This window comes from Meleagris gallopavo, chromosome 8 (genome assembly GCF_000146605.3).
Source record: "Meleagris gallopavo isolate NT-WF06-2002-E0010 breed Aviagen turkey brand Nicholas breeding stock chromosome 8, Turkey_5.1, whole genome shotgun sequence".
NCBI classification, from domain to species: Eukaryota; Metazoa; Chordata; class Aves; order Galliformes; family Phasianidae; genus Meleagris; species Meleagris gallopavo.
Genome location: NC_015018.2, coordinates 5,479,899 through 5,507,390, shown reverse-complemented (window position 1 = coordinate 5,507,390; position 27,492 = coordinate 5,479,899). Strand labels below are relative to the sequence as shown.

At 38.7% G+C, this 27,492-nt stretch overlaps 1 protein-coding gene across 14 annotated transcripts in view; it reads left to right on the top strand.

The window, feature by feature from the left end:
- Positions 1–27,492, top strand: part of LDB3 (LIM domain binding 3) — a 119,870-nt gene that overhangs the window by 12,418 nt on the left and 79,960 nt on the right. For all 14 annotated transcript variants that reach the window (XM_019617461.2, XM_019617460.2, XM_019617462.2 and 11 more), the window contains exon 3: positions 21,533–21,684. In XM_019617461.2, coding sequence (XP_019473006.1) covers positions 21,533–21,684 — 152 coding nt within the window. The remainder of the gene's footprint in view (positions 1–21,532; positions 21,685–27,492) is intronic.

The window sequence follows — 27,492 nt, the reverse complement described above, 5'->3', positions numbered from 1 at the left end:
TGGCTGATGGGAGTTACCTTATGGAGGTTCATAACCATATAGCATGTAGCTGTGGGTTTTCTTGATTTTCTGTTACATGCCTTGCTATAGCAAATAGTCTACTAGCCTGTGTTGCAGAAATTTGCTTTCTGACCCTGCAGAATGTTGTTATAGGCTGCAACATCCAACTTTTTCTCTGAAGAAAATATGCCAAGGGTGGAGAGTAGGAAATACTACTCTTGAAAAACACTGGGCGGTGGTTGTGGACATTTCCACCTATTCTTAGTGGCAAAACGCAGTCAAATTTCCCTATGTGGGATCATGTACTACTTTTCTAAACCTGTGTTGTCTTCTAGGACTAAGATAATATACTTGTTTGATTTTCCAGAAATGATTCTTCAGGTAACCTCCAGGAATAGGAAGGCAAACAAAATAGAGTTTAAAAAATAATGTGCCCTGTAGAATAACAAAAACAAGCATTCAAAGAAAATGTCATGTGAATATATTCTTCCATGTCCCAGATGTCACTGGAAATACACTAATGACATGGATCAAAAAAGTCTGATTCTTTAACTTGCACAGATTCAGTGTATTTCTTTCATGCTGTATGATATTGTGCTTTCAACTTTGGAAGTCAGAGGTAAACAAAGGAGGAAGTATAGAACAAAGTTTATGTAAGCTCTGGAGTGTTGGAATGAATCCAATATTAATTTGGGATCATTTTCATAGATCTAATTCCAATACCATTCTTAGCAAAAAATGGAAAGAAGTCTAAGAATTGGTTATACATGTGAATGAGATTGCTGTCTGGGAGAATGTGAAGCAGAGCTATAGGTATTTTTCCAGGGTATGTGAATTGTCATAGAGCTTATCCCAGCTTGTGGGAACATTTGGGGGAGTGTGTGTGTGGGGGGGAGTTTATCACTTCCACAATATTGAAGACACATTTGCAGTATGATTGACAAGATGAGGAGGTGGTATATCATTACTTTCCGCATCAAGGGACTAGAAACAAGTGAATCCAAAACTAGAACTTAGCTGCTTTATTTATCCCTTGAACAGGTGCAGTACAAGCAGCTGCAATAAGATCTTTCATACACTCCGCCCATGATTCCCTGTAGTTCATGTGTCCTAAAGACAACCTCAAAAGTAGGCAGAACGCTCCTGTACAGTATTATTTTTTTTAATACAGTACAGGATGCTGATCCTTCCCATTGAGACAGAGAACTGGATCTGAGTTGCATGCAATTTTGTGACATGGTTAAATGCTGCTTTTTTTTCTCTTGCAACTCTGAGTATTTAGTTCCGTAACTTAATTTGGTCTGTAACTTTTTTGTTTTAATAACAATGTCTTCTCAGCCAGCACAGCTTAAAATTATTTGCCTCATACTATAACTAGACTTTCAGTTAGCTACTTTGGAGGAAAACATAGTTAAGACTACTCCTGTATAGTATTCCTTTTGTCTACATTTAATCTTGCTCCTCCTCCTCTGATTTTGCAGGAATCAGATTGGATCTCCAAACTCTGGAGGCCATGGAAGTATTCTTGTCAGATAGTTGATTAAGCCTCCTTTTTTCAATGCATAAAGGGAAAGAAAAAAAGATTTTTTTTTTTGCACTTAGTTCTAGAACATTCACAGTGAATTTTCTGGCCTTGAGGATAGCAATCCTTAATTTTCATATTCTGCTAAAATATCTGCTCCTGGCTGCTGTCTGAGAGTAGTGTCTGTCTGGCTCATGCAGCTACCTTAATACAAGGATGTCTTAGTGTATGCTAATTCTGTAAAAAGAGTTAATGTAGAAAAAATTCTTTAAAAGAACATCTTTTTCCACAGCAGTTCATCAATTTTAACAAGAACAAAATAGAGATCAAGAAGCAAGGAAAAAAAAATCTCAAAATTTCCTTAAAAACAGAAGAGAGTGCCATGTCATATTCTGAAGCTGCTTATATCTCCCCACTGATACTATAGTTACATTAATGTGATAATCAGTAAAAATTTATTTTTCTGTGTCACAAACTAGAATCATTCTGGCTGAACTCTGAGTTCCATTATAAAAGCTCAGGCATCTAATCATTTCCCAGTATTTATTTGAATACTTTCATGTATTTCGGTGAAACCATCATATTAAGCATTCCACATCCCTATCTTTATTTTGGATTATTATTATGTTTTAAATAAAGGAGGGGAGGAAATCCAATAATAGTATATTAGTAAGCAAACATACCACTCCATGAGAGGACATGCAATGTCCATGGTGTACTTGTAGTTGTTTAGTTTCAAATTTCTTGTTGGTACTCAAGAAATGTACTTCCCCTATTGTCTCCTGAATATATACCAAATGTGATCTGTGATTTGCATTTGGATTTAAGTGACCTACAGAAAAATCTCTCATGCTTTTTTTTTTAAATGTCTATGTTGAAGAGATCCCCCTGAAAAGTGTGTGTGTGTATATATGTATGTACATTATGTTATTTCCTCTGTCATTTGAATATATAATGGTTTGGAAGGTACCTCTAAGATCATTCAGTTTCTAATTCCCTGCTGCAGACGGGGTTGCCAACCATTAAATCAAGCATTAGACCAGGTTGCCAAAGGTCCCATTCAACCTGGCCTCAAACACCTCCAGGAATGGGGCATCTGCAACCTCTCTGGTGTGCACTTGGAGCACATCACCACCCTTTCAGCGAAAAATTTCTCCCAATGTTTAATCTAAATCTCCCCTCTTTTAGTTTAAAACCTTATCACTATTTACCATCTAAAACAGTTGATTTCCTTTCTGTTTATAAGCTCCCCTCAAGTGTTGGAAGGCCACAATGAGGTCTCTCCACAGCCTTTTCTTCCAGCTCCTTCAGCCTGTCTTCATAGGATAGGTGCTCCAGGAGTCTGATGATCTATCTGTGGTCACTTCTGACCCCTTCTGTTGCAGCCCAGGATACTCTTGGCTGTTAACGTGATCCACCTGGATTTCAGTAGGGCCTCTAACACTATCCCCCACAGCATTCTCGTGGAAAAGCTGGCTGGCCATGGTTTGGATGGGCATATGCCTCTGCTGTGTGAAACACTATCTGGATGGCCGGGCCCAAAGAATTGTGGTCAATAGGGTTAAATCCAGTTGACTGCTGGTCATGAGTGGTGTCCCCCAGGGCTCTGTACTGGGGCCGCTTCTATTCAACATCTCTATCAATGAGGTGATTGAGTGCACCCTCAGTAAGTTTGTAGATGACACCAAGTTGGGAGGAAGTGTCAATCTGCCTGAGGGGAGAAGGGCACTACAGAGGGACCTGGATAAACTGGATTCATGGGCCAAGGCAAACTGCGTGAGTTTCAATAGGGTCAAGTGTTGGGTTCTGCATTTTGGTCACAACAACTCCAGACAACCCTACAGGCTTGGGGAGGAGTGGCTGGAATGATGCCTAACAGAAAGGGACATTGGTGTACTGATGCTCAGTTGACTGAATGTCAGTCAGCAGCGTGCCCGGTGGCCAAGAAGGCTGATGGCATCCTGGCTTGGATCAGGAATGCTGGTGAGGAGGACTAGGGAAGTAATCCTGCTCCTGTACTCGGCATTGGTAAGGTCTCACCTTGAGTACCGTGTTCAGTTTTGGGCACCTCAGTACAGAAATGACATTGAGCTGGAGCAGGTCCAAAGAAGGGCAACAAGGCTTGTGAAAGGCTTGGGTAATATACCCTATGAGGAGAGACTGAAGAAATTGGGAATGTTCAGCCTGGGGAAAAGGAAGCTGAGGGGAGACCTTACTGCTCTCTTCCAATATCTGAAGGGTGCTTATAGCAAGAGCAAGATTGGTCTCTTCTCACAGGTGACAGGATGAGTGGAAATGGTCTGAAGTTGTGCCAAGGTAAGTTTAGATTGGATATCAGGAAACACTTATTTACAGAAAGGGATGTTAAGCACTGGAATGGGCTCCCAGAGAGGTGGTTGAGTCACCATCCCTGGATGTGTTTAAAAACTATTTGGATGTGGTGCTCAGGGACATGATTTAGCGGAGGGTTAGTTAGGGCAGTATGGTTAGGTCATGGTTGGGCTCGATGATCTTTAAGGTCTTTTCCAACCTGAGTGATTCTATGATTCTGGGCTGTGTGCGCGCATTCCTTGCTCATCTTAAATTTTTCATCTACTAGAACACCTAAGTTCCTCTCAGCAGGGCAGAGATGCACCATTTATTTTGTCCACCATTTATTTTATCTTAGTAAAAATGTAGTCTGAGCTGATGGTATGTTTATACTTTATTTTATTTAATTCCTTTAGAATTCTTCAACACAAGACTTTGGATTTTTCTCCTAATTCAAGTACTTCGTTGTGCTAGCATTTGTCTGCTTTGTCTAGCTAGACAATAGTTTTGCTGTTCATTGGATGGAATTCTAAAGCCTGTCCAAAAGGCTCAGTGTCTCTAGCAGTACATGTCAGAACAGGCACCGATGAGGACAAATGAATAAATGTCCCTTGTTTCAACTGTACATTTTGGTAACATTACTTTAATAATTTGGATCACTTTCTAGTTCAAGTTAGTTGCACTGTTACCATTCTCAATTGGATAATTTAACAGGGACCGTGTCTAAACAATCTCATGTTTAAGGAGAGCTGCCTATAAGCTGCACTTTAAAATCGGTGTTAAGGCTCTGCTTAGGCTTGAAATATGATTTTCATTTGATTTTTCCATAAACATGATTGTTTTTCACTGGGAGATAAAGTAGCTGTAAGATTAGAGAAAGAGCACAAATATTGGAAGTATAAGCTTATTTCAAGATAATGATGTTGCAAGTGAAGTGTTTGTATCAGTGGACTTTGATTTTTGCTTTAGTGTCTTTTGCTATCCAAGCATTCTGTAATGTCCTGCTAGGACTGAGACAGAATTTTGATTGGGCTGAGTAATGTTGAGAGAAATCATAGGCTCTGGTCTGAAAGAGGAGGTAGGACTGTAAGCATGCTGGCATAGGACCACAATGAAGAAAGCTGGCCTGGCACCTATTGTTCTGTATTGACTCTTTAACAACTGTGTTCTAATGAACACAGATGTCATCAATTTTAATTCAAACAAGGAAGCTGGAAGCTTGAAAAATAACTAGTTCTGATTCTATCTCAGTGCTTATTCAAACTGCTTACACTGGGAGTTAGAACAAATATTTTCAGTTCATCTATGTGTCATTTCAAATAGATTCTTGTGTTGGTGATACTCCGCTTTCAATACTTTTGAAAGGGGGAGAAAGGGGCAGAAGTGTACTATTTCTCAATTGTGTGAGAAATTGAGTCTTTAAAGAACCAAAGTTCTTCAAGTCACAAAGTTTTAGCTTGAATATAATTTAAAAATCCTTATTGTTTCATGTATCTTTTACCAAGTCTCAATTTCAAGCGTCTTATCTCTTTTTTCCTTCTTCTTTTTTTTTTTTTGGTTCTTATTACTTTCGTACTTCTATCAGAGTGAGTGAGATGCTATTGTTGGCAAGCCTTTGATGGATGCTCCTGGAATTTCACTGCAAGAGCCATGACTTCTGTTTTATCTGAAATCTCACCGGCTCTTGATGACAGACCAACTCTGTTTTTTAGCAATGCACTGAAGGTCAGGCAATGACTGCTTTCCAAATAGAGTAACTGAAGATACTGGGACAGATTTATTCCTGGTATAATACCACTAGTTCTATGAAGTTTCAGACAAAATAGATTTGTAAAGAGCCTTGACAGTTAAAGGATAATACTTCTGTTGTCATTCACTTGCGTGAAAAGGAGGTTGGAAAAGAATCATTTAATAGAAAATTATTTTTTTCTGTGAGTAATGCTACATGCTCTAAGATAAGAATATCTTTACCTGGTATAAACCAAGCTAGCTTCATTAAGGAAACTGAGCAACACGGACTGTGCTTTTGTTTATTCATCTGATAGTCTAGCTTGAAAGTTTTGAATATAAGAGCAGGGCTTGAGGTTTTTTGACTGCGTATTTCTTAGAGTTAATCTAGAAAATGTGTAGGAAGTGCTAGGCTGCTTTCCAGGTGGCATTTCGGATAATTATTTTTCACACTTTCAGTATTAGCTACAGTTTTGGCTATCTCATGTCTATAGGCTGGCTATCAAGTAGACTGGTTAGTTATTGCAAGCTACCCATGACCTTAATTCAGATATAAGGTAATAATGATTTTGCAGTTGGGCCAGAAAAGTTCAGTATTAATTGGTGAAAATGAAAACTTGACAGATCTGTATCACTGCTCAGCAGTTAGGAAGGGGATCACCAAAGCCTTTGTAGAATGACTTCAATGACTAACATTATTAGAAGCTACAAAGAATTTCTTATAGGAGAAACTTTGTTGCATAAATCACAGCCATACTGACTATTTCCAAATCCACATGGAAAGTGTAGCTTGTGGATGCAGTAAGTGTGCAAGGGTCAGCACAGGTTAGCTATGTCTCACAAGGAGGTGCTTTTCATCTCCTATTTGAATTAACTGATCGGTTGGAAGTATCTAAAGCCATGGTTACAGACAGATCCTTTTGTTGGTAAAAGATGTCACTGTCTATGCCATATTAGATACTAGTGACTAGGGCTATTATTGATTACCGGTTTCCCATGACATTAGGAGTTGGAAAAAAACTAAGATGAAGTTTTTAACAAAGAGGTTACTATAAAAAAAAGTGTGAAATAAATGTAAATTGTATTATATTTTGTTTAATAGTTGCAAATATAATTTTTTGCAGTTGAGTGGCAGAACGGTATCCCTTAAAGCTTCAACAGTGTTTTGTTGCTTCAGTAGTAATGCCTTCTATTTATTTCTATGAAAACTATAATACCTGCAATAACATCATCTGATGGAGCAAATTCTTAGCCACAAAACATTATTTTTCAACACATTCACCACCATTAGCTGTGCACTTTGTCCAGTGTGGAGGCCAAAAAGCCTGCTTGCTGTACTCATAAAATCTGTATGGCTCTCTAGAACATGGCTTATCTTTCACATCGTTGTTACCACTGCTGAAACATGCTACCCACCACCTCGATATGCTAATATCCACTATTTGGACTCATAAATGTTCAGCAAGTTTCAGTGGGGGCCATTTTTCTGCATGGAGGTATTCAATTCTACTCCTTTGCTTCATATGCACTTCCATGTCAGATGCTGCCTCTCTGCTGCCATCTGTTGCATGGCAACAGCATGTAATATAATATTGGTGGGAAGGTTCCACCACTACTGCCCTACCACCAACATTTACCTCTGACATTGTGGGCTGGCTTGATAAAAGAGGAAGCATTACTTTTGGAGCAGCCCTCTAACTTCTTGGTGAAATTAAGACTGAAGTAACAGTTCAGCAAGTTTTTCCATCAGAAGGGCAAAATATTTCCCTAGTAATAGATATCTTGATGGTCATTAAGTCATAACAGCTGTTACAGTAATGAGGCAGGACTTCTTCCTGTTAGCTTAGCTTTGACTAATGCTATACTCCTAAAGGCTCTGCTTTCCCAAATCGTTCATGGCATATGCTTTTTAAATCCATAAAACAATCCTGCACTTGCTATATACTCTGTTCTAATGCCAGAGCAAATCTATGTTCTACTTGTGGCACCTGCTGTGGCACCTGTTTCAGCTACTTTAGGGTACTACTGAGCATACTAACATACTTAAAGCCCTGTCAACATAGCTCCCTTTGGAAAATGTATAGCTCTACCCTTTAATCATTTATCATAACTCATTAAGAGAGAGTTAATGAGCATTCAGTACTTTTAACAATTTGGATTAGTACCCTTCATGAAAAAGGGGCATGTATGTAAGTAGGGGCCTCATGTAGTTTTGGGGTACTTTAATCTTTAACAAACCTCAACAATTTCCTGGCACAAATAAACTGAATGTTTAAAAACTTAAGTCAGTTAAAGTATTAACAAATGCTGTCACACTGAAAGCTGTTAAGTCATCGGGTTTTGGAAACTGCTGTATTTTGAAATACAGAAAATACTGTCACATTAACCATTTTCAGAAAGTTAAAAGTCACTTGTAGCGTTATAAAGAATTTAACAGAGAAACTGGAATGCTGTGTTTGGACTCAAGAGATTAAGTTCAGGCTAAGTAATGGAGAATTGGGACTATAATATCTTTACTGTGCTTATGCTCTATTTCTAATATGTTGGCAGTAAAAAACAAGAAAACTAAAATCCCCGGAGGCGGTTCTCTGGTCTTCCAGGAAGACTGGGGTCACAGGATGAATATGCTCAGTGAAATTCATTTCTGCACGAAACTTGTTGACTCACTAACTTCCTTAACAGGTTGATTCACACCTCACTTGGGGAAGATACTTGTCATGCTGTTTCAAAAGCTGTTTAATTAAGAACAGTTCTATTCTTTCCCTTGCTTTTTTTTTTTAAGAAGGATTTAACCACTGAACATTTATACTTGCAGTTTTATATTCTTTTATTTTTTGAGGACTGATTACCATTGTAGCTACTAATACAGGTATAAGACCTTCTTATACACTCTGACATAGCATAAACAGCACATTAGTTTCTTATCAGTCTTTACATAAGATAGGCATGACTTTGTGTCATATCTGAGTTGCAGTCAGCAGATGCTGAACTTGACAACCTAGTGCTTTTTCTCTGGATTATCATGTTGCACATTCTTACAGGGCTGAGTGTGCTTTAAAAAAAAAAGTGACCCCCTGAGTCTTAACCAATACCCAATTGTCTGTAGAACTTAGGCACTCATTGCAAATCTCTTCACAGGGGCTGCAACAGATGCTGGAATTATGCATGAAATTGATAATTTCATGTGAGTTCTATTTGTGATATTCTCACAGAGCAGTGGAATTAGAAAAGCAATGATAGTTTTTGCAAGTAGGGAATCAAGACTGATGTTTTCTGAGACATGTATTTTTTTTCCCCCCTATGTTTTGATTTTTCCATTTTCCATTGTATTTTATCAAGAACTTGTTTTAATACCTGGTTGGCTTCTTTGTAATTGTCTTCTGTATAATTTGCCTAAAGTAGTGCTTAATGCTATTTTTTTTTAACTTTCAAATGTTTATTGCTTGTTAATAGTACTTTATTACCCTGAGGTACAGGGCCAGAGTGGTTTGGATCCCGTTACACTAGGTATTGTACGTGTGTGGAAGAATGCAGTCAGTGTCTCACTGTTTAAAAGCAGAATTTCCTTAAATTGGTGCATCTTTATTGGCAAAGACTGATAGATTAATAAAAGATTGTATTTGTATCTTCTCTGTGCAGTAGATAGTTTCATTATCAACTATCACATATGCTTAATATTTCTCAAAGCAGTCTTGGGAGTCTCTTCCATTTTTTCATAAAATTTTATTGGTATGATTTTATTGCCAAAAGTGAGAGAAGGCTAAAGATGGGTTAATGAGTCCTCTTTCTAGTTCTCACTTTAGATATCTCTAAAAGAATAGCATTTTCATAAAACATGGATTGTTATTTTCGAGTTATAGCATAAGAGGCTCATGCTGCTTGCTCAAATTTCAATGAATTTTACTTGTACATCTCCTGGACTTGGAATGACCTGAAAGACTCATTGGTGTTATCTGGAGTTGTGTAGGAGATGCAAAATGGACGCAGAAGGTAGAGGGCACTTCTTTTAGTCTTGGAAGTGATACAAGTAAGTGAAGGGGAAGGCCAATCAAGAAAATGCCTGTCATCAGTTGAGAGAACCAGGTTGTTCTCTGTGGTGCTATTTAAAAAATGCCTAGTAAACGTTTGGGTGGATCTTCAGACTTCATTAGGCTGTTACATGTAAGATACATGCATTACTCACGTATTTACGTAATTTTGCGGTCTCTTCAAAAAGAAGTTTTATAATTCTATAAACAGAAAACCTATCCTGGGATAGAGATGATTAAAACACTTCCTTTCGGCACCTGTCTGCCACAGAAATTTCCTCAGCTGCCCAATAACCATCCAAGTGATCTTATTTTTTCATTTATTTCTGCTTCTTCATATTTGAAGTAAAAGCCTCCTATTGTTAAATAGACACGTATTCACTCTGAGAGATGTTTTCTGCTACCATTCACTTGACGTGTTCTTGATGTGGAACACCACAAAGCTCCATTGCTGACTGCTAGTAAATAATTTATCTGCAAACATGGTTCATGAGACTGAGCAATGCTAGTGAGTGTGATACTGCCAGAGTAGCATTAAAAGCAAACAAAATATTGAAGAAGACCAGGAAGGATACGTGTCAGTCATTCATAAAGTAATCTCCCGATTTGTGAGGCCTTGGAGAATCTTGGCCAAAAACAGTCTGACAACATATTAAAACAGAAATACCTGTAGATCTTGTACATGCATAGGTGGTGCATAGCTCTGCAAAACTTTACTGTGACTATTACTGCCTGGAGAAGAGCTGAGATCTGGATGGACCTGAGATTTGCATGTTGAAATTAGGGAATACATCAGTCTTTTTGTCTTCTTAAGGGGCATTTTTACTTCAGACATTTACTGCAATCCAAAACAACACTTGAGGTTTGTTTGTTTGTTTTCTGACAAATCAGAAAATGATGAAGCTCATATCCTGCAGTTTAGCTAGGTCTTCATTTGAGATCAAAGTGGAGGGTTACATTTTTTTCATGTGTTCCTTTCATTCTTCACTGGTAACAGACTGTTAGCAGAAGGAATCCCTATTAAAGTAACCGCTGTGAATATATATTTTCATCTACAGAACTCATTGTTTAGTAATGCATTTTGTGCTAGATGGAGGAAAAGACAAATTGGTCATAGGCAGGCCACTTCAAACTTTCTCAGACTTTCTTGGGCAAATGAAAACTTCAGTTTTGGGGAAGCAACAGCAATAGATTATAACATGTTCTACTGCAGAAGTTAGTGTCTAATGTGGCCAATGAAAGCATTGCTAACTCAAATTCTTTACTTGAATGCATTCCTTCCATGTACGTAAATAGAGATGCCCTGTGAACGTCTATTCCAGCACAGCATATGCAAATAAATAATCTTAATTTGTGTATTTACCCTGGACCAGGAGAGGAAAACTCTCAATTTGGGCATGCTGAATTGTGAAACTTACTGTGACTAGGTATGCAGTATGTAGGTATATCCTTACAACCTCTGATTCTAGTGCTACTGAGAAAAATGTCTGGAGTTTCCAAGAAAGGAATGGAGGAAAAAAGAAAAGTAGCTTTGACATGGAAGTGAAACACCTGCAGAACAACTTTAATGTACAAGATTCATGATCCATAGTGAGCCTGAATCAATTATGCTGTGAATAAAGCACAAATGCGCATTTTAAACTAAAGAATAGATGCATATTAATCTACATAAAGCTTAGCTAACTATACCCAGAAGAATAAATACGATTTTCATGTAACTTATGCATCTAAACTTCATTACTTAAGAACATTTATTAGATAGACACCTAATCCATTTTCAAACATCTGTCTTAAACTTCTATACTGCTGATCATACAACGAAACTTGAAGACATCTTTGTCATTTGCTATTAGTTTCCTTCCAAGTATGATTAATTACATGAAAGAGTAGAAACGTATTAAAGAGTAAGAGCTGAGAAGCATATGTTGAGCGCATGTTTCAAGGCTCTGCCTGGAGCATCCCGTTAAAATGTAAGGCTTAAGCCAGCCTTAACTTGTTGCTGCTTATACTGATAAATGGTGAATACCACACCTAGATGAGATAAGATGGGGAAGGAGCACAATACCCAGAAAGAATGGGGTGAAACAATGATCTAGAATAGCTTATTTACAAGACAGTGATTCTCTAGGCTCCTAAAAGATTGCTAGATGAATGCTGAGAAATAGCTGATATAATGATATTATTGCTGGAAAGGAGTCAAAATTTCTTAATTGTCATAGCAAAAAGTAAAAGTCAAAATTTCTGTTTTCCTTGTTGTGAAAGTAGTTACATTTAAAAATATATATATACATATATAGTGAATGTGCTGCTGAAAGGTATGGTGAAGTAAAAATGCTTTACTATTTTTGAGAACCCCCGAGAGACTGGGAGTTTAAACAAAAAAATCCGTCTGCAAATTAAAAACCCAGTCACTTATCCAAAGATAATTGAGTCTGCTTGAACTGTGCACTCTGCTGAATTAGGAATCATGAGATCATATTTTCCTACTTCTATCTGGGATGGAAATATCCCTAGAATATCTTTCCTTGCAATGTTTGGGAATTTTTGAGTCATATTTGAGCCCAAAACTTTGGCATAAAAATAGAAGACAGTGATGAAGGTGAGTAGCAGTGTTTGAATCCTCAAATCCAGATCAGTTTAGATGAAGAGCCATTCATCACAGGCGAGCTAGTATTAATTAGTTAAGATCATTAATTTCTTAAAGATCTTTCTAAATATTCTGCTTCTTTCTCAGCTTTTGGCTTCTCAAATTTGAGACATTCCTGTTAAAACTTTGCACTCCTCTTGACGTTGCATTTTCTTACTTTAGTTTTAATTGTACTTTTTAGGGTGTACTGGCTTAGAAACAATATTGATGTTAGTTTAAGGAAGATTTTATGTACCATTTTAGCATGTATTTTTCTTCTATGTATGCTTTCTAAAATTTTTCTAAGAAAAATTTCTAGGAAAAAATGAAAGTAAGAAAGGGAGCTGGCAAAGAAGTACTTAGTGGGGAAGGAAGACCAGGTTAAACTTTGTATAGCACGTCTGGCTGACATAATTTCTTTCAGGCCAGAATTGAAACAAGCTTGTGAACCCTATATTATATAGAAGCCACTCTTTCAGATCTTACTTGGCCTGTTTCATTATAAGCTTGATCATGACTAGAGGAGAAGAGAAAACAAGTGATCTTTTATGGTCACTGAATCTACCCTTGTTGCAATTCTGGTTAAACATAAAGTGCTGTTTCTTTCTCAATAAATTATACTCTTACTAATTTATTTTTATTTTGAATTTGAAATAGTCTTTAGCTGCGGGCAGTGCTAGTGCATTAATACATCTTTGGCATCTTTACTTGATTGAAAGCTAGAGCAAAGCTTAAGCTATTAAATTTTGTTGGGTAAAATAAACATCCTTAGTCTTTAGAACTTTTTCTTCCTGAAATCTCCATTATTTTCCAAGGACTCTGCTGTGATACCTGGCAGGATGTTGTTGGCCACTAAATGTGGCACAGCATATGGTAAAAGAAATCTGCATTGTACTTCCTTGGGGGAAACTTATGTACAGTTCTTAGTTTTTTTATTTTTCACTTGAAAATTTAAGTTGCTTTCGTTCTGGATTTCTGAAACTTATGCTTTTGTTTCTCTCACAGAGATGAATGCCACAGGTGCAAAATACTCTTGAAGATAAGAATACTGTTTGATAGGTAGCTGATTCTGATAGGGCTGGGCAATTCAGTTGGAAGAGGCTCACACTGAACAGCCTCTAAAACCTTGAAGACAAAATAGTGACATACTGTAGTTGATGAAAAATTTAGTTCTGATTCAATGTCTGTCCTGTGAACATGTGCTACATTTCATCTTCTCTTGTGCCTTTCTTTGCTCTTACAGTATCTGCAGGCAAAGCGTGAAGTTGAATGCTACGTGTTTTTCATTTAGGGACAGGACTGCTATTTGCTATGTCAAATTGCTTTTAGTACTTAATTGATCAGAGGAGGAATTCTTCGCCTGGCAGGCAGAAACAAAATGAACTCAATAAATATACATTTAGAAAGAACAGTTAACTGTAAACCTGCATCAAAGCACCCTAAGTTAGAAACACGCAGGAGCAGAAGAGTCACTTACAGATTAAAACACTGTGCTTCAGCCTCAGGATGTGCTCAGAGTAAAAGCTATTTTATTTTGAGCTGTTTAATATCAGAAGTGGCTGCAGGCCTCTAAATGTCAAATGAATGCACACGGTATTGTCTCAGATGCCCTTTCAGTGAGGCCTTACTGCTGTTGAGCAGATCAAAACTCCTTCAAAATTATAGTCTTGGTTATATACAGTGAAAGGCCTTAAGCAGAATGAACTTAAAAAGAAAATCTTAGCATAGTGGCCAATGGGAAAAGACAAACAACCTTCAGTTTCTTGCTGATGCTTGTAGGGGTAGAAGAGACAAATTACTTCTATCAGGAGATCCAAATGCAGAATGTAGATTGAAATAAGATGAAAGCAGTAAAAATCTGAAGGGTGTATTGATAAGTAAGATTTGTCTTCATAAGCATTTACCTTATAAAATTGCCCTAAAATGAATTTGAATTGAAAAAAAAAAAAGAGAGAGAGGGGAAAAAGAGGCATTTGGGGGAAAGAAATACTGGCATTTGTGATCCTGCAAGCACTCAAAAGCTTAGTGTAACTTGGCTGCAGGGAGTTGTCCTGTGGAAATCTCCAGAAGGTGAAGCATCAGTACTTCAGCTATGTTCTCAAATGTAATTTGCGTTAAGGATATTAAACTCTGGTATCAAAAAAGAACTCAGTAGCACCACTATCAAGGCACAATATATGATGATGAAGGTAAACTGAATGGGTACAACAGCTGTTTTTTAATGAAGTGTAGGAGAGTAGAGATTACTAATGCTAATACCGTACAAGATTTAGAGAGTTGTGTAGTCTTCTGGCTATGCCAACGCATCCTTTAAAAAGCTACATCCACATTTGATTATTATTCATAGACTTGGTGTACATAGACTGGTCATTCTTCTTACAGACTCAGCTCCAAAACATTTCCATTTATTTATTTAAACAAAAGACAGAGAACATTTCAACCAGAAAAGGTAAAGCTGGGACAGAGGAGTGAAGGCTGGAATTCGTTCTAGCCGAGGACAGAGGTCTTTACACTCAAAATACCCTCCCCCCCAAAGCTTTCTTCTCATAAAAAATGCCTATCACTTTCCTTTTACTTCCCAGTTGAAAATCTTCTACATTGGGTTTATTTTACCACCTGGGTCTATTTATCTTGATAAGAAGAGTATTTTCTTGGTCTTAGAGGAGCCTTGTGGTAGTATTAAGCAGGAAGAAAATATTTAGTGTTGATTATGGAGGTGTCATTCCACTATGCTTGTGGTATGCCCCAAGGCTGAGGTAAACTGGATGGCTCTAGTTCTAATAGCAGTTCTGCTGCTGCAGTACAGATTTGACCATAGTGTTCTGAACTGCATTTGACTGGATGTCCCACAAAATTTTTGTGCTTCTGATACAGTGGCTCCTTATATTCAAGAGAGGTAGATTAAAGCTATTTTGAGTGTTCTCACATGTATTGTAACCTTCCCTCCTAACTAGAGATGAAACATTAGCCTGAGAGGCCACTTGAGTGTGCCTCTGCAGCGTGCCAGCTCAGCTTTACTTAATATAAATAGAAACCCTTCTAGATGTCAATGGAATGTTTTGCAGATCCCCTGAGCATTCATTTAAGGTGGGTTTTGCTCTCCTATTAAAAACAAATTAAAAAAACCCTTCTTTTATTAAAAAGCCTCGTAGTATATTGGAAAGCAGTAAGACATTTTATTTGGGAAGACGGTAGCTGCAAAAAGGACATTTTCTCTAGGCTTGATTCACAATATCACAGAATCATAGAATCCTTAGAGTAGGAAGGGACCTTTAAAGGTCATCTAGACTTCAGCAAAACTTTTGACACTGTCTCCCACACCATCCTTCTGGAGAAGCTGGCAGCCCATGGCTTGCACAGATACACTCTTTGCTGGGTAAAGAACTGGTTGGATGACTGAGCCAAAAGAGTGGCGGTGAATGGAGTTAAATCCAGTTAGTGATTGGTCACAAGTGGTGTTACCCAGGCATCAGTACTGAGATCTGTCTTGTTCAATATCTTTATTGATTATCTGGATGAGGGCATTGAGTGCACCCTCAATAAATTTGCAGATGACACTAAGTTGGCAGAAAGTGTCAGTCTGCCTGGGGATAGGAAGGCCCTACAGAGCGATTTGGACAGACTGGGTCTCTGGGCTGGGGCCTGTGAGATGAAGTTCAGCAAGACTAAGTGCCAGCTCCTGCACTGGACCACAACAACCCCAGGCAACACTACAGGCTTGGGATAGAGTGGCTGAAAGACTGTGTGGAGGAAATGGACTTGGGGGACTGGCTGATCTGGACATGAGCCAGCAGTGTGTCCAGGTAGTCAAGAAGGCCGATGGCATCCTGGCTTGTATGAGCAATAGTGTTGCCAGCAGGAATAGAGAAGTGATCATCCCTCTGCTCAGCCCTGGTGAGGCCACACCTTGAGTACTGTGTTGAGTTCTGGACCCCTCACTACAAGAAAGAGATTGAGTCCTCGGAGCTTGGTCAGAGAAGGGCAGTGAAGCTGGTGAGGGATCTGGAGCACTTATGGTGAGCAGCTGAGGGAGCTGGGATTCTTCAGCTGGGAAAGGAGGAGGCTCAGGGGTGATCTTATCACTCTCTACAACGACCTGAAAGGAGGTTGTAGTGAGATGGGAGTTGACCTCTTCTCTTGCATTACTAGCAATAGAACTAGAGGGAATGGCCTCAAGTTGCACCTGGGATATTCAGGTTGGATGTTAGGAAATGCTGCTTCTCTGAGAGAGCATGCTTAGGTGCTAGAATGGGATGCCCAGAGGAGAGGTGGTAGTGTCACTGACACTAAGAAATGTTTAGATGTTGTACTGAGGGACATGGTTTACTGAGAAACATTGCTGATAGGTGGACAGTTTGACTGGATAATCTTAAAGGTCTTTTCCAACCTTGGTGAACCTATGATTCCATCTAGTCCAGCTTCCCTGCAGTGAACAGGGACATCTACAGCTAGGAAGGAGCCCAGGGCCAGGTCATAGTATCCTTAGAATTGGAAGTGACTTCTGAGGGCCATCTAGTCCAACTCCTCTGCAATGAACAGGGACATCACAAATAGATCAGGTTGTTCAGGGCCTTATCCAGCCTTGCCTTGAAAGTCTCCAGGGATGGAGCATCTGCATCTCTAGACAACCTGTTTCAGTGCCTAACCACCCTCACTGTAAAAGTTTTTCCTTATATCTATAACAAACCTACCCTCTTTAAGCTTGATACCATTTCCCCTTGTTCTATCACAATAGGCCCTGCTAAAGAGTCTGTCTCCTCCTTTCTTGTAGCTCCACTTTAGATATTGAAAGGACACTATCAGGTCACCTCAGAGCCTTCTCTTCTCTAGGCTGAACAGCCCCAAGCAATCATCAAAGATAGTGGGATGCTTACTGTATGGGATGAGTTACCTAGACCACGTCTTTGTTCCTGTCTCATGCCTTCTGACAATGTGTAAGGTGAAATTGTAATTCATCAGATGGAAATTCACTTCAGTGAATTTTACTTCTTTGCTGTCATTTCTTGTCCAGAATTGTTTTCTGCTTTGTAAGAAAACCATTGATTTTTTTTTCTCCTTAGGACTTGTTATTGTACTTATTATAGGGATAAGGATGGAAACGTACTCATTTAAGAAACAAAACATAAAATACCTCAATTGACTTTTTCACAGTGTAGGTGAAAGAGGAACTGATATGTACGGTCTGGCGATAACTAATTGGATTCATTTGGATATTCATCACTTCACTGTTAACTGCCCCACACTGAGATTTCAATTTTTCCTTTTTCCAATGAGTCATGCTTTTATATGTGGAATGAGGTGGTTCTCCTGCCACTCTCAGGCACTGTGAGCTTCAGTGCTTAAAAAGCCTGTGAAGGTTTGCTGGAAACATCTATATAAAACAGTGGTAAAAAGAGGGAGACTTTAAATGCTGCTTTCTGCAGACTTTATTTTCTAGTGATTCTTAGTGTCTGTCCATTCCTTTGCTTGTAAAAGTATGTGCTACAGTCACTGTAAATGATAGCTTATGTCCTGCCTCTGAATTTCAGCTGAACTGTGGAATTGAACATTTCCTCTTATTTTCTTCTTCCGTACATATCCAGAGGTGAGGAGGGGTGTTCATTTCCAGTGCTTTAGCATATTTCTAGTGCTGTTGAGACATTTTCTTAAATAAGAATGGGAAGGTGTAACGTGTTGATTTGAGGGCTGGGGTCAGGAAGAGGGCAGGCATAACTGAAGTCCTAGGAAAAGAAGAGGTCCTGACTAATGCTGCAAGCTGCTGTATTAGCACCTTCTCACTTGTGTAGGGCTCTGTATGTATTTTCGTCTGTCAGTAAATTAGGAATTCCTTGTGGTAGGGAAGCTATGTCCATCTATCTGTTTATACAAGCATTGTTGATAGGATTTTAACACTCAGCCATTGAAATGCTGCCTGATCCCGTCTCTCCCATTTTGGAGTGGAGCTGAGTAGCATTGCAAGGGAGCACATCTTGTTCTCAATGTGGTGCAGCAGCTGCACTTTGTATTCCAGCTCCCAGAGCTCCTGCTAGGTGGTCCTTACTCTGAACCCAGTGCAGACTTATCTTTTTGGGCACAGCTGTCACTGTTGTGCTATATATCTACCCAGTATACAGCTCTCCTTACAATGTGATACCACTAGTCTGCCCAAAGGTTTTAAGCTGGGTATACTGGAAGTCAGATGCCTATCTTGTTGGAAACTTCTGAGAGTTTGAGCATTTTTGTGCTTTTCTGAGAGAGGAGAAATACACTTTACTTCCCAACTTGCAGCCTGTTCTTGAGCTTGGAGTGCTAAAGATACGCAATTAAAATTAGGTCTCACTGTCAGTGGTATCCTGGTTTCTTTTTTTTTTAATTATTATTTTACTTTCTTCTAATCAACTGACAAATACTACAGTTATACCTTGAGTCTGGGGCAAATACTGTGTGACCCTTGCAAAACCAGGCAGCTGAAGCTGTGCCATAATCTAGAGCAAATGAGTTAAGACTGTTACAAACGTTTTCTGAAATAGCTCTGTCTGGGTTTTACCTATTTACATTTCAAGACAAAAGCATTAGTGGACAAAATGAAAACTGTATTTTAACTAGACAGTATTTATATATTCAGTATTACTTTTGTAATGCTCTATTAGAGGAAAATCAGGGATGACAGTAAACTAGAATTTATGGTATGGACAAATAGATCTGGATTTTTGCTCTAATCCTGAGGTTTAATTAACATTAATGGTTCATTTCAAAAATATTTTAAAAGAACATTTTAAATAGAAAATAAGTCCTGAAGATTTCACAAAAACATTGATCTGTCTGCAACCACTTAATAAATAAATGGTTGATCAGAGCTGAATTTTCAGATTAAGAAGCATGCCAATAGATAAACACTTCGCATTCCATTCCTTTCTGTTGGATCTTTAAAAATGGGAACACGATAGTCTTGAAAGTGCTTTAGCACTTTAGATCTGGCTCTCCTTTATCTCTGTGTGTATGCTGGTATTTTGTCCCCAGTGATTCCTGAAGGTTCTCAGTGTCCTCTGTAACTGCTCACTCTGGATTCACTTGGAAGTTTCCCAGAGTAGTCTGTTACCTTCTAGCTAAAATAGTAATAATTGTGTATTTGGATATGGATATTTCATGCAGATTAGACTTTTAGAGTTTAACAGTTTCTCCTGTGTAAAGCTACAGGGAAACAAGTAATCTACATGGCATCTTTCTTAGCCAATGGGAAGAATGGGGGAAGTAGTGATTATCTCCTGGTATGATTCTGAATGATATATTGAACTGGATTTTGAATATATTTTGAATATATTGAACTTGGTAGTCTTGCATAGATTATCACATCTGCCTATGAAACTGGAACAAACTGAATTTTAGAGGGTGACATCAATGCTGTGCTGGCTCGTGAGATAGGAGCAAGAACAGTAGAACTGTATGAATGAACCCAGCACAGTTGGTTACTACTGTTAAACTTAGATGAAGATGTGGCTACGAATTCCTTTCCTTTCATTTTAAAATAAAGGAACCCTGGTTTATAACCCATGATTGTGATGTTCACATAATTTCTGTAACTCTTGTGTAGCTCTGAGCCTCAGGCAGGCTCTTGCAATGGCTATAGTTAAAATTCAAATTTGCCCAGGAATTTTTGTTTTATAGGCTTTTCTAATTAATACATCATTTTGGTAGTGTTTTCCAAAAACATGTTTGGCAGAAAATATCCCACTAGAGTAAGTGAAACCAGTATGATTATCTCTTCCCTCAAAATTAGTCTCTAATCTATGTCAGTTATAGTTAACTACTGTATGTTTATTTATATTTTATAACATCTAAATTGTGAACTGGAAGAAGTAAGAATCAGAAACTGAGATAAGTCAGTGTGTTTCACCCTGGAAAAGGGACATAGGAATGTTGCACATAGGAATTTCACCTTGCAGTCAGACATGGTTTATGCTTACTATACTGAAGGAACAAGAGTTGACAACTGCAGATGTGGTTTCCTTGGTATTATCCTCGGTGTGGTGGTGGTGGTGATTTCTTTTTCAGTGAGGAGATTAATGAAGTGGGTATCTTAAAAGCATTTGCAAAGATCTGTAGCTTATATCTGTACCTTATAAATACTGAGTGCAGAGAACAAAGGAAAAAATCCTATGTGCTCATTGAAAGGTGGCTGAAGGTATCTGAAGGCTCTTCTCTAGTTGGAGTTCAATAATGGAGTGAAATTTCATAGATGGCTGTTGGATGGCAACTGTTGAGTCAAGGGCTGAAGCACTGATTGATCACCTGGGGAAAGGACCTGGTCAGCCATGGAGCACAGGTGAAGGCAATTCAGCTGTGTGACCAGAAGGGGTGGAGCCTGGCTGCACCTCTCTTAGACCTCATTTAAGGGCTGACTGCCACTGGGGAAGGATCTCTGACTGGAGATCCCTCCCTTGTAAAGTTACTCTTGTGAGCCTAGATCTTTGGATATGGGTGAGCACTTTTCCTTTGTTACACCTTTCTATTGTGCTAGTTCCTTTGTCATTACACCTCTTATGTCACCATTCCACTGTGTTGATCTTTCTAATTGTTATAACTGTAGTGTATTGATGCCACCCAGATGCACCTGAGAGGGCTATGTTAAATATAGGTGAGAATACTGCTTGCTTGAAGAAGCTGCATTCCACTGGGCATCTGGAGCTAACACAGTGTTATTACATAGTGAGGACCCATAATTTCTGAACTGTTGTTGCAGTAGTTGGATTTGTAGTTGGAGTATTCTAGCTTCTTATTTCTAAAAGCATTTGTCTTTTATTTTTGGATTGTCAGGTGCAACAGGCTGGTGGAGGTTCTCTTGGATAACTAGTGGTGTATCAGTAAGGGAGCTGTAGTTTTATGTGGGTTAAAGTTAAGCAGAATAATTTTCTATAAAGCTCACTATAGAGCAACAAAACTTGTCCAAGGTCCCTCACACACATTAGTTTTCTGTCAGAACAGCGTAATGAATAAGTTTGGGAAAAATGACTTTTAGGAGGAAAAATACAATGAAGTCATGCAACGGATGGTGGCTTCTTAGTTTTCCAGTTCTGAGTAATGTCTCTACATACCACCCCAAAATGAATTATGATTATCCCCTTAAAATGGAAATAATGACAAGTAGGCATTACCTTTGACCTTTGCAGAAATATGAGTTAAGTGTATCTGTTTAATTTCCATAAGTTTTGTTGTTCTACCTGTGCGCTAACAAATACAGCAATAGTTAAGGAAAATTGTGTTCCAATTCTGGACAGGTTCTGTAGAAGTAATCTACGCACAGAATGACTTAAGACTTTTTTCTTTTCCTTTCCCATACAGATCACTCCTGGCAGCAAGGCAGCACAGTCACAGATGAATCAAGGGGACCTTGTGGTGGCCATTGATGGAGTCAATACTGACAGCATGACTCACTTAGAGGCTCAGAACAAGATCAAGTCAGCAAGTTACAACCTGAGCCTCACTCTTCAGAAGTATGTTTATATAAGTTAAAATCTTTACGTTCCCAAGGGTTTCCTATGAAACCCATCACTAAGGGCTATGTGTTTCATCTTTACCTGTTAGATTCATTTGAAGTGTCCAGCGTATAGATATGAAGTGGACAGATAAAATCTGTGGTGATTCTTGTAGCAAGTAGCATGGATTTTTATAGATATCACAATGGCTTATATGCTGTATGAATCTGTGTTGCATTTAGCCCACTGAATACAGGTATAATTCTTATTCATTGAGGCTCCTAAAGTCCAACAGTGATGTTTCTTTTACTTATTCCCGTGTGAACACACACACAATTTTGGTTAATATATGAATGACTGTTCCAGAAACAACTATCTTAAGTGTTCTGATCACATAGATTTAATCTGACATTCCCAGAGTGAGAATTTTTATTAATGGCTTGGCACCTCTGAGATTACACTTGATAGGGTAAAAAAAAGGTATAGCTTCAGTGCAGGAAAGGAAAACATTTGAACACAGTACAGGGAGACTTTCTCACAGAAATGTGATAGAAGTCTGTTAAGTGGTCTTTTGAAGTTACCGAGACCTTACAGTATTTTAAAAAGATAGGATATTATCCTGGATGCTTGCAATTGAATTCTCATTCTGTGACCCACTCCAGCATTTTTGGTCTAATTTAATGAATAGTAGTGATAAGGAGATTCATATGGCATCTTTTGAAAAATGATCTAAATTGTTTTGAGTTACGTACAGGTTGAAGAAGATCCTTTCTGATAATTTATTGTAGATCTTCTGTTTGCTTTCCTATTGGATTCTTATGTTTCACCTGTAGATAAGGTCTCTCAATAAAAACAATTTCACAAAATATTGCATTGGCGAAAGAAAGACCAGTTAACAAAATATTGGGTCAGTCACTAGCGATGGAGTGGACAAAAAAATCTACTTTCTGTGCAGATTGTTCAGAGGGGACACTCGATTATCTGACACACATTAAAGTCTGAAAACATAGAATACTTTCAAATTAAAAAGGCATATATGTGCATTAGAAATTGGCTGTAGTGATAGGAAAACTGAAGCCATAAATTTCGATGATCTTGGACATTAATGTCTAGTAGTCACATGGCTCTAAAAAAAAATCATTTCAAGATCCTGAATTCCTTACCAGAGGACCTGTGGCTTGATTTTTGTTGTTGCAGCTCTAGAATCAAAGTGAACTTGCTTGTTTAGTCTATAATGCCAAGGGGAAAAACAATGGAACATGAAATCTAGACATAAGCATTCTGAGACCAAAAGCTTTTTATTTATCTAATGGCTACGGGCTCTCAAGAGCAATGGCCTTTCCTTTTATTGATCCTGACCATGAAGGTTTCATGAGTATTTTTTATAACCTGACAGTTCAGATAATGTTTGCTGCTACTCACTTATATGATCACACTTAAATTCCCCTTGGAGTTTCTTTTTCAGGGTGAAGAACTGGTGGTTTTTGTTTGGTTATCAAGAAAAACTTGCATTGTGTCAGCACTTGTGCAGGATATCAAATTGCAAGACATCAAATGTAGCAGAAGGGAAGAATTAAGAATGCTTGTTTGTCCTGTCCTACTCTAAACAAAGAGTCTTCACTTCTCTGGCTATACAAACTTAGTTTTTCTTCAAGTACCATCAATTTGCCCTGCTCAATGTACACTACCATAGCTTTTCAGTGAGTGTTTTGTGTGGAGTGCTGGCCTGCGTTTGTCATGCAGGTATCTCATTATGAATTAAGGAAGCGGTAGGTGTCAAGTGTTTTCTGATCACTCACTTCCCCAAACTTGCTGTTAAATTTGCCTCTTATCACCTTATCTAGGCTATGATTTCACTGAACCTTCACAAAACTTTGTCAGTATCATGGAATTCCTTGGATAGAGATCTTGACAGCTGTGCCAGAGGTTTGATCAGGCAGTCAGAGTTCAGCCTTCCAGTCACATACTGCTTTTTCCAAATGCTCACTGTCAATTTCTGGCTGCTTAGATCTCCAGAACCTGCTATGCACTTCCTGTGCTGCTGGACAATGCTGTGGAAGGCTGTGATCATACTCTTTAATGAACTGCTGTGGAAAAAGAAACTGCTTCTAATCTTTTTTGTGCCTTACTGGAGATTAGTTCTCAGTCATCTTACAGTATCTGTTTCTGATCGGTCACTTGAGCTGTACAGCTGCCCTCAGGCATCTTAGTCCCAGGCCAGTCAAAGTTCATCTTCAACTGGCTGGCTGTCCCACAGAAACTGGGCCATCTGCTTATTGTTCTGCTGCATTCAGTTCACAGGTAAAAAATGAAATGCATGCAAAATTTATTTTTAATTGATACAAATGGGTTTCTTTTCAAAATTCACATCAAATACAATTCATGAGTACGGTATTATTTGTCAACACGTTTCACTGGAGTATCACAGTATTCATTTGATCTTAACTCAAGGAATCTGATCAGCCTCCTTGGAGAGGATTCACCAAATGTACTGACTTAGTTTTGGAAAATGCTGTAACATGAGCATGCCTCATTCTGCTGGCATAGGCATTCCTGTGACGCTCTAAGATGCCTGCTTTAGTGTCACTATGAGTCCCTGCAGAGGAGCAGGGAAAAGGTGCAGACTGGTATGCATTGACACAACATTCCCTCCCCCCCTTCCAGGGCAAGCACAATTTGCATTCAGGCAGCCACAATTGACTGCCTTTTGCTGGCAAATCAAGAGCTAAATAATGCTTTTTAGTAGTGAAATGGGAAGTATCGGTTGCAAAGCTATGAGAGATTTATGGTAAATATTTAATAGCTTTCCTTTTCTTGTGCAGCACCAAAAGATGGCTGATCCTGCAGTATTTATTTCAGGCCTACCATAAATAAAGTATGTGGTGACAGCAAACTGCAAGCCAAGGAAATTCAAAGGTTATTATAAACTGCTTTCTTTTGTCTGAAGCCGTGAATAGTAAACAATTCTGTGCATGTTGTAGGGCTGATGGGCATATTTTTAAATCAGAACCAGATTTAAGCTGGATTTATGCTTGAACAAGAATTAGAAGAGGGTAAATATTACAGCTTAAGAGTAAACTTTCTATAGGCAATTCTCCCAAAAGCACAGACTAAAATATTGTTTAGTTGGAGTATCACTGGAAACATTGCCAAAAAACACTGTAGGAAGTGATTAGTAAAAACAGACAGAAAACGAAAGTATAGTTTTGGAACTTTTCCTCCTTTTTTTCTTTTTTGGATGATTTTATTACATTCATTAGACTAATAATGCTTTCATTCAGGGACTTATGTATAGAGGGAGAATCTGTTCTCATGCAAATGTGACTTTTTTTCCTTTTTTTGAAAGGAATGCTAATGCTAGTGTTGATTTGCTAGTGCTTGTGTTCTGCTTTGTGAATGCCTATCCTGAAATCCATTCTTGGGGTAGCTAACTTCTTCCTGGCCATTGCTGCTTTTCTACTGTAGTCTTTATGGAAACTGAATACCTGGTGCCAAATGACTGCTCCTTGGATGAGACAGCAGCAATACTTCCACAGCTCAGGAGTACCACTTGGAGCTCAATAGCTAGGATAGCAGCACTTAAAAGTTTGGGGAGCAAAAGCCATATCAAGACTCCAGTAAGATTTCTGAATTACTACATACAGAAGCAAGTCCGTTGCTACTGTGTCAGTCTAGACTAAGGATATGAATGCCTGCCTCCTACCCACAGTAGCCTGTTCCCTTCTTGAATTTTGCATAAATTATTTAAAAAAGCTAATATGTTTCTCAGGGAATTTACATACTGAGCCAATTTTTTCTTAATTTCATATAAAAAAAAAAACAAGGCTGATGCTGTGTTGATTATTCAATGCTATACTCACTTGAGTAATTCTAGTCTAAATTGCACTGAGGTCTCAGATCTTAGACCATGTGGACAGTGCATTTTGGAGACCTCAAGTTAAAATAGACTACAATACTTCAGTGGGAAGGGACCTTCAAAAGTTATTGAGTCCAGATGCCTGACCAGCTCAAGAGTTAACTGTTGTAAGGACATTATCCAAATGGCTCTTGAATGCCAACAAGCATAGGGTATCAACCACCTCATTAGGAAACCTGTTCCAATGTCTGACCACCCTCACAGTGGATACATTCTTCCCAATGACCAGTCTGACTCCACTGGCATAGGGGAGATGTGTTTCTGTGTGTCTATCACAGATTAATGGGAAGAAGAGATTGGCACCTTAAACTGAGACAGGGGAGGTTTAGGTTAGATATTAGGAGGAAGTTTTTCACACAGAGGGTGCTGAGGCACTGGAACGGGTTGCCCTAGAAGGTTGTGGATGCCCCATCCCTACAGGCATTCAAAGCCAGGCTGGATGTGGCTCTGGGCAGCCTGGTCTGGTGGTTGATGACCCTGCACGTAGCAGGGAGTTGAAGCCAGATGATCTTTGTGGTCCTTTTCAAGCCAGGCCATGCTACGATTTCTTACCTTCAGGGAGCAAGATAAGAATAGTGGAGTAGTCAGATTCTTACATGCCTTACTTAGTCATACTATGCATAAATTAAAAAATTTAATCACATTAATAGAAAAAAAGGAAAGCAACAATAATGGTGAATGTGATGTGACACTAATTCTTATTTTGCTTAGAAATTCAACTCTGGAAATTTCTAGAGCCATTTATCCTCAATATCCAAGGTTTCTTCCCCAAACTTCTGATGAGATCGTGTGCTTAGTGCATTAAAGAAAAAGTTGGCTTAAAGTTAACATATATTATTACGAGCTCTGAAATAGAGGTGAATCTCATTGAATACCCAGTTGTGTCTATGCGCAGACATGTGAGGATGGTAGCATTTGTTTCCAAATGTTAAGCTGGTATCTGGACAAGACTATGAGTTACCATCTTGGAGTAGCTAACATTTAATACTTTTGAAAGTGATGAGTTGCTTTTTCCATGGAAAATAAAATATAAATGTCAGTCATTGCAGTGAATATAGATATATTCCCTACATGAGCAGATTGAGTGGACTGCTATTTATACTCAGTGCATAAAGTGTCCCTGTTAGTTTTAGAACCTGGAAACTGTGGCACCAAGGCTTTAAAGTGCAGTAAAGTTTTGATTATAAGAAGATTTTGCTCTGGGATTCAAACTATTCTGATTGCCCATGACTTCTTCCCTACCTTGAAACGCCAACTATCAGTGAAGTTAAAATCATCCTCTTATTTGTAAGATAAAAATGCAATGGATGAGCTAACTTCATCCATCTCCATGTGAATTCTTACATGTATTATGTTGTATTTAGCATGGAATAGTTATGATGGATATCACTGGCACATCTCATCCAAATCAACAGGCTAACACAACTCAATATACATGACAGCTATAATCTTTGAAACAAATACTTAATGGTTGCATTCTGTAATCAGGAAGTTGGTATATTACCCAAAATGTTAAGCTCACAAGGTCACAATATATCAGGGCTGAGACCTTTCCTTGTTGATTAATGTTGATTGGCTTAAGCGTGGATGTGACAAAATGTAAATTACATGCTTCAAGCTAATATATTACTTGTAAGAAGTGGAACTGAGGAGTCACAGAATGGCAAGGGTTGGAAGGGACCTCAAGGCTCACAAATCTCCAACCCTACTGCCACAGGCAGGGCCACCGACCTCCCCATTTAATACCAGACCAGGCTGCCCAGGGCCCCATCCAACCTGGCCTTGAACACCTCCAGGGACAGGGCATCCACAGCCTCTCTGGGCAGCTGTTCCAGCACCTCACCACTCTCATAGTAAAGAACTTCCCCCTGACATCCAACCTAAATCTTCCCTCCCTCAGCTTAAAACCA